The 8,455-nt window shown below is 46.8% G+C and overlaps 1 protein-coding gene across 1 annotated transcript; it reads right to left on the bottom strand.

Moving 5' to 3' along the window:
• Positions 1-6,703: 6,703 nt before the first annotated feature.
• On the bottom strand, positions 6,704-7,753 carry LOC138162050 (gap junction delta-2 protein-like). The gene has a single exon (XM_069089154.1). The coding sequence runs from the start codon at positions 7,751-7,753 to the stop codon at positions 6,704-6,706; it is 1,050 nt and encodes a 349-aa protein (XP_068945255.1).
• Between the last annotated feature and the right edge of the window lie 702 nt (positions 7,754-8,455).

Raw genomic sequence — 8,455 nt, 5'->3', positions numbered from 1 at the left:
TCCACCATATATCTATCCATCCACCTATACATCCATCCATCCCTCTACCCAACTATCTACCATATATCTTCTATTCTTCCACCTCTCTAGCTCTCCATCTATCAATCATCTGTTTAACCCAACTAACTTTCTATCATCTGTGTATATAATCTGTAATATCTACAGGTAGGTATCTAGATAAATATGACCCTAGATATAGACATTGATGTTGTATAGATTTGTAACCTTGGTCTCTCCTGAACTTCATTCCCACCTCCCTTCCCAGAATCAGCATGGTACAATGCAACCTGTACTGGATTTGGAGTCCAAGTCCTTCGTTCAGATCCTACGTTCTACTACTTATTACCTGTGTGACCTTGGACAAAATGAGGGGAGAGGACTGACTTCATGACTTCTGACGTGCCTTCCATCTCTCAATCTATGATCCTATTAAACTCGTCCTCCAGGATCTCCTGTCATTGGCTTGCACTCAGCGTACCCAAACAGAACTCATTATTTCCCCCCACTTCCAAGTCTCACTTCATCTTAGCTTCCATATTTCTATGAAGAGTGCCACCCTCCTTCCACTTGTTCAGATGGGTGACCTCAGAATCACACGAGATTCCTTACTCTGTTACCCAGCCTATACGATTCATTGCCAAGTCTTGTCTTGTCTCCCTTTGCGGCATCTCTCTCATCTCTCCCCTCCCACAAGCCCTGATCATGTCTCACTTGGACAGTAAAACCCTCCTACGTGGCCTCCCAGGCCCCAGTCTCTCCCTGACTCCGATCCATCTTCCACGGAGCCGCCAAAGCAATATTCTGAAGCGGGGGTGTGACCATGACAGTTCCCACTTTCAGAAGCTCCAGTGACTCCAGTTCCATCTAGGATAAAATACAAACTTCTCCATTTGGCATGCATACAAAACCCTTCCCAGTATGCCTCCAACCACTGAGCTTACCACTCTCCTTCACATACTCAATGCCATGGATCCAACATTCCATCTCATGTGTCTTTGCAGGCAGAGTCTCTCCCACACCTGGAGTAAAGCACTCCCTTCTGACCTTCTGATTCTTTTCATCTATGGCTTCCTTCCAAGCTCAGCTCAGGGATAATCTCCTCCACCCACCTTTCCTGATCCCCTTGGCTCCTCAGGCCCTTGCCTTCTGTAAGGAAGTACTTGGCTTATCTTTTGCAGTTACCTATCCAGGCGGATGTTATTTGCCATCTAGAGAGTTCAAGGACCTTAAGAGTAAGGCCTTTTTTCATTTTGTCTTTGCATTATTCCCAGTGCCAAGTAGAAAGCCCGGCTCACAGTGGAATGAGTCAGTAAATAAATGACACAGTACATAGAGTCCTGACTCTGGACCTGGGTCCAAACCCCACCTGTGACCCTGACTGTGACTTTGGGCATGGCTGAGCACTCTGAGGTTTGCAGTTCTCATTCCCTAAGGCAGCTGGGTAGTAGAACAGCTCTTTGAGTGTGGAATCGGGGAGCCCAGCATTCACACCTGGCCTCAGACACTTCCTCGCTCTTGACTCTAGGCAAGTCTCAGTTTCCTCATCTGTGAAATGAGTGTCATCCTAACAGCCCCTATTTCCCAGACTTCTTGTGAGCCAGCGTAAGTAAAGTGATTTGCCAGCCTTAACTTGCTAGCTATTATTATGATGATCCTATGAATAAGTTTATCTGACTGCTGTCCAACTGCTAACCCACTTTAGCGGGAGTGAAAGATTTCTGTGGTGAAGTAACAAGGCTAGATTGTGGAAGGCCCTGAATGTCAAACTAAAGTGCTTGTTCTTTGTGTCTTGGGTCCTGGGAGGCATCGAGGGTCTTTTAGCAGAGCAGTGATACAATACTGTCTGACCCTTTCAACCTCACCTTAAGAGTGTTTGAAGATGCAGGAAGGATGGAAAGTCAGGAAGAGGAAAAGTGAAAGGGGGACACGAAAATAGTTCATCGTATCCCCTCTTCAAACATGACGACATAGCAGACTCCTCCTTTCTTGGTCAAACTCCTTGAATTTTCAGTAACTAAATAGATCCAGGAAGAGCAGGAAAGGACACTGAGACAGGATTCCGCTGACATTTGCAGTCATGCATTATTTACTTACTGATCATTAACTCCTTCTGAGAGGCTCCTTGTGGGTGTTTGTGCTGAAGGGACCAAGGGAAGGAATGTTAACTACGAAATCTGAAGCTTTTCCAACTGAGGCCTTTCACCTGCACTTGTTCAGACATCAGAGAGGGGATGGGAGGGAAGGCACAATTAGATAAAGCAAACCTTTATTGAGGAAGTGCCTACCACACACAAGGAAAGGCAGCCTGGTGGATTGGATCCAGAGCCAGACTCAGAGTCAGGAAGACCTGGCTGTGTGACCCTGGCCAAGTCATTTGGCTTCTGTGTGCCCCCGGGCAATTCTTAAGATTATAAACTTATAATATATTCAGTTTATAATATGTATATATAATATAATAACTTATAATATATATATATAATATATTTAGGTGTTGACCTGAATTGGTAGAGGGAAGCTTTAGTTACTTAAGAAATAAATAAATATAAATCCCTATCTGCTCTAAATTTGAGGATCATATAAAATGCAGCTGTTGCTACCCTGCCCTGGCTCTGGGTCCCTTTGGATCATGCTGTCCACCAGCTCACAAGAGCCCAAACACCAACCACCTGGGACCAAGAACAAGCTATTAGAGAGGAGGAGAAATAAGCAGAAAGCTACTGAGAAGTGTTGTGAAACCCTGACGTGAATTATGAAAGGAAGTCTTTATGAAAGACTTAGGCCCAGCCCCCCATACGTTAGAGATGAGGAAACTCAGATGATTGGGGGCTACAAAAGAGCATTGATTAGAATCTCCTGCAGACCTTTCCAATGTGCGGATGCTGAAGTCAAGTCAAATCAGCAAATCTTTATTTATAATAAGAATAATAGATTGATATAGAGCCTACCATGTACCAGACACTATGCAAAGCATCTCATTTTATCCTCACAACAACCATTCAAGGTGGGTACATTTTACAGATGAGGAAATTGAGACAGGCCATGATTAAGTGACTTGCCCAAGGTCACACAGCCAGAGTCTGAAATCACATTTGAACTCAGGTCTTCCTGCCTCCAAGTCCAGCTCTCTATCCCCTAGCTGTAAAGCACTGAGGATGAGGTGGTGGGGAGTAGACAAAACTGAATAAAACCCAGGCCCTGCCCCCAAGCTTATAATCTGAGTGAGGAGACAAGCTTATAAACAGATGCAAAATTAAATATCAACAACAAAAGATTTAAGTAATAAGTCTAAACTATAGTAGGAGAGGTGACAGTAGGCAATGAATCAGTTATATAGGAAAGTCGTTCAATAGGAAGTCAGAGGAAGAAAGGCTGACCTCAGGCTGCGGAGGCCAGGGAAGATGGAATTGGAGTGGACTTGGAAGGATTGATAAGACTTGAGTGTCAATAAGCTGCCCTCTGACTCAACACTCACATTCTGGGGCTTTGATTTGTGGTTTCTGATCTGGGGCGGGGAGAACATTCGGCCTCGAGGCCACATGTGGCCCTCTAGGTCCTCAGGCACAGCCCTTTGAATCCAAACAGAATGGCAAAGTTTGGATTCAGTCAAAGGGTATCTCTTGAGGACCTAGAGGACCACATGTGGTCTCGAGGTTGAAGGTTCCCCACCCTGATCTAGGGAGATCATAGCTTCTTTCCCTGGCCACGTCTACCCCTATGGTCTCTCCCTATTTGAATAAAAGCTACTTGACATGAATTCCTATAGCCTAGGACAACACCTGGCACACTGAAAACAATAAATTCTCATTGATTCATTAGTTCAAATAGGTGTAAAGGAGTGGGAAGGACATTATAGGCCAGTGGGACAGAATGAGCAAAAGCATGGAGGTGGGAAAATGCAAGGTAGCTTGGGGTACAATAACGAAAACAATTTAGCCCAAAAAAGTGGGAAAGGTAAGTTGGAGCTCGATTGTGAAAGGCCTCGAATGCCTAGCTAAGGACTTGTTTGGACTTTGTCTTGTGGGTCCTTGGGAGTCACTGAAGATCACATGGCAGAGCATTAGCAGCAATGTACTCTAGCCAAGGGTGGGCTCTGTCTGCATCGTTAAATGTTCAGTGTAGACCATCTCCACCTTGGAAATATCCAAAGGTACAAATTAGGGCTTGATCTATTGGAGGACATATTAATACTACAAATTAACCTTAAGACCATACTCTGCAGTTCTTTTTTTTTTTTTGTCTTTTTCTGGAGAGCTAGTTGTTAAACATTTACCAGCTAGTACAGTTACTGAGGACCCATGTCAAACAGAAGTCTCAGTTGGGGGTATATGATTAAATCTGGTTACATCAATCTCTGCTCAAAAATCGTCACTGGTTCCTTGTAACTTAACCAATAAAGGTCAGGATTTTTTTCACCTGGTATTCAAGGCCCTCCAGAATCTTTCACTCCTTTGCCTTGCCAGATTTGTCTCATATTATTCCCCTCCATATACTCTAGACTCCAGCTAAGCTAGACCCCTCAGGGGGACAGCTGTGCGGTGCAGTAGATAGAGCCCTAGCCCTGGGGTCAGGAAGACCTGAGTTTAAATCTGGCCTCAGACACTTACTAGCTGTGTGACCCTGGGCAAGTCAACTCATCCTGATTGCCTCCAAAAACAAAAACAACAACAACAAAAAAATAGCAAATGAGACTCCTCTGTCTCTGGAACACACTTTGCTGTTTGTTAGGTTTTTGGTTGTGTTTTGCCCACATTGTCCCCTAGGCCTGGTTTTCCTCGCTGACCTGCTTCATCCACTGGGAAGGTATAGGCAAGATTCCCATTCTTATCAGTCTTTTAAAATCCAACTGAGATGTCAGTCCCTCCCTGAAGCTTTCCAAACACACCCCTGTTGCTACCAACCTACCCTTGGACCTTAGCCCATTGCTTTGCACCTATTTCTGCTCAGCCATCCGGGCTTGCACCCAGGTTTGTTGGCATCAGCCTTGACACCCTCACACTCACCAATCTCACATAGCCAATGGTCACCTAAAATCATTGCTACTGAAGTAGCTCCCTCTCTCTTGTCCTTCCCCTCCTCATCACTCCCCAGGCTACCAGCCTAGTCCAGGCCTGCATCACCCTCACCTGGACAATAGCCTTCTTCTCAGCCTTCCTGCCTCTCCGGTCTGTAGGCCATCCAACCCCGCCAGCTGTGGCCGTGTCATTCTCCTACTCAGTGAACTCCGGTGACTCCCAGTTACTTCTGAGATAAAACATCAGCTTCTCTGGCAGGGATTTCCATAACTGCTGGGCCCCCCACTTTTCCAGCTTTATTGCACTTTATCAGCATTCGTGGGCACAGTGTGCCCGCCAAACTGACTTTCTTACGGCTCCTTGTGTACCATATTTCGTTTCCCTTCGACGTGTCTTTGTCCTGGCTAGCCTGCATGCCTGGAACGCACTTCTTTCTCACATCTACCTCTTTACCAGGGGTGGAAAACCTGTGACCTAGAGGGCCATGAGTGACCTCAAGGATGCAGGTTCCCTACCCCTGTCTTAGACTCTTTACTTTCCTCCAAGGCTCAGCTGATGCTCCCTTCTTTCTACATGAAGCCTTTCCTGTTTTCCCCAACAACCTGGGTCCTCCCTTCCTCCCTCTCCAAACACCTCACATTTATTTTGAATATATCCTCTCTAAACCTAGATATGTCGATATTGCCTTCCCTGGCTAGAAGGTAAGCTTCTCAAGGGCAGGAACTGTTTCATTTCTCTCTTTGTAGCCCACAGACTTTTCACAGTGCCTGGCATATAGGAGCTGCTCAGTAAATAAATGCTTGTTAAGATGTTCTGAGTGCATCTATCATATGTGCTCATTTAAGCCTAAAGACAAAGACTAAATGAATCATTTTTTAAACTTTGTACCCCCAGAACTCAGCACCATGCCTTGCAAATAGAAATTGCTTGGTAAATATTTGCTGAATTTGAAATTTAAATTTGAAGGCATAAATGTCTGGGTTCTACTTATCTGCATATGTTTTCACCCTCCCTAGACCCAAAGCCTTGGCCATGGGGTCATGTCTTTCCTAGCAGTCAGCACAAGACTTTTGTTCAGAGTAGGTACTGAAAGAATATTCTCTGAATTGCTTAAATAAGCTGAATTGAATGTGCAGAACTGTGTTTTCAGAAGATTAATCTCACCTCCAGTACGTGGGATGGCTGCTTACAACAGGATTACAATAGGCCAGGTCAGGGGTGGGGAATCTGTGGTCTTGAGGCAGCACGTGTCCTTCTAGGTCCTCAAGTGCAGCCTTGAGGCTGCAAGTTCCCCACCCCTGGCCCAGGGTAAGGCTGACAAGGACCTGAAGATTTAATGGACTAGGAGGGATGAGAATTAGATTCAACAATCATGTATTTGGGAACAGAGAGGAAGGGGGAAAATGAGATATACATTGACAATGTGAGGGTAGAGAGGAGAAAGAAGAATCCAAGCTGATTTGGATTCCTTGTATCTAGGTGGGAAAACAAGGAAAGATGCCCACAAGGGTCAGTTACTCCAGTCTGTGAAGGTTACCCTTCTGAATACCTGTAGGGACCATTTTCTAGATACCTAGTGGGGAGGAAGTGACCATGTGACCAGGCTGTGACTGGCCCCTGTATGTAACCATTCTCTCCTACCCAGTATCCTAGGCTAGAGTACTGGGGTGGGGGTGGGGGGTACGGGGTGACTATAGCCAGGATTTTTTTCTGGGGGGCATTTTGGGGGGCTTTTCCTGTTTAGATCTGTGGTCCCTATGTCCCTCCAAAGCTGACTGCCCTCCATCCATAGTCACAGGGATCACAGTATGCTGTGGCCGGGGATGCCCCGACGCCCATGCAGGCAGCAAGGAGGCCTCCAGAAGCATCCTCTCCTGACTCGAGTCCAGAAGAGGCAGGAGCCGGGGCCTGTGGGGCGGGGAAGCCTTCCCCAGATACTGGCAGCAATTAACACAGGCCTTAAAGAGCATGCGGAAGGTGAAGAGCCAGCCCAGGTAATGCAGCTCGGCCAAGTTCAGAAGAAAACAGCCGAGCCCCACCCCGAACATAAAATTCAGAAAGATCATTTTCTCTGTGGCCCTGGACACGAAGCAGTCTGTCTTGGTGGGACACGGGTAGGTTTCGCAGCGATATAAATGGGGCACGTCAAACCCAAACAGGTAATATTGCCCCACGAGGAATCCCAGCTCCAGGAAGGACCTCAGCACTACGTGTGCGATGTAAATGATCAGCACCCGGTTGGCCAGCTGGATGGGGTCCTGAGCTGCGGACCCGACATGCTTTGGGAGGACCTCGTCCTCCTCCAGGCTCTGGCCCTCAAAGGAGCCGGAGGGCACCAGCATCCCAGAGCCCGATCTCGGAAAGACTTGGCCAGAGCCTGCCTGTCTTTGCCACAGCTCCAGCAGCCGGTCCCTTTCCACATCCATCCGCTCTTCCAGGGCCACCTGATGCATGACGCACACAATGTAGAAGATGGAGGGCGTAGCCACCAGGACGATCTGGAAAATCCAGAAGCGAAGGTGAGATATGGGGGCGAAGCTGTTGTAGCAGACGTTGGTGCAGCCCGGCTGGAGGGTGTTGCAGGTGAACTTGGACTGTTCATCCCCGTAGACTGCATCCCCCACCAGCGTGACCAGGAGGATTCGGAAGATGAGGAGGGCGGTGAGCCAGATCTTGCCAATGACGGTGGAGTGGTTCTGGACTTCAGTAAGAAGCCGGCCCAGGAACGACCAGTCGCCCATCTGTAAGCACAGAATTAATCGCAAATTCGTTTCCTTTTACAGTTTAGTGAACCTTTAAAAAAAGAAACAAAAACAAAAAGCCTCCATGGCTAGGTCCCAGTATCTTCCCCCAACATAACCTCTCCTTGCATCAGAGAAAACCAGTAAAGCATTACCAGCAACCGTGTTGGACAGTGTATGTAACATTCCACACCAGGAGACCCCCACCTCTCCTGAAAGGAGGGAAATGTGAAAAGGCTTTAAAAGGAAACCATAGATTTTGAGCTGGAAGGGGCTTTAGAGGCCATCTAGTTGGGCCCTTTCATTTTATTGAATGTAGCTAAACAATGCCGATTCAGGAAGACTTGAGTTCAGATTTGACCTCAGATATTTACTAGCTGTGTGACCCTGGGCAAGTCTCTTTACCTCAGGTTCCCCAGCTATAAAATGGGGATAATAATAGCACCTACCTCCCAGAGTCATTATGAGAATGGAATGAGATGATATTTGTAAAGCATTTGGCATAATTCTTGACACACAGTAGGCACTCTATACATTCTTATCCCCTTTCCGTTATAGAAAGGGAAGTCAGGGCCTTTGGAGGCTCAGTAACTTGTCCAAGGTCTCCCAGGGAGAAAGAAGGAGGGCCGGGATTCTCACTCAAGTCTTGTGATTCCCAGCCCATGGCATCCTCTCCAGAGGATGAGCACACAGTCGGAGAAG

Source organism: Petaurus breviceps, unplaced genomic scaffold (genome assembly GCF_028583685.1).
Source record: "Petaurus breviceps papuanus isolate PSGF00001 unplaced genomic scaffold, PetGlider_PUasm1.0 186, whole genome shotgun sequence".
NCBI classification, from domain to species: Eukaryota; Metazoa; Chordata; class Mammalia; order Diprotodontia; family Petauridae; genus Petaurus; species Petaurus breviceps.
This window is presented reverse-complemented; position numbering and strand designations above follow the sequence as displayed.

Coding starts and splice junctions, on each gene's coding strand:
- LOC138162050 (XM_069089154.1), bottom strand. CDS start 7,753: ATGGGCGACTGGTCGTTCCTGGGCCGGCTTCTTACTGAAGTCCAGAAC.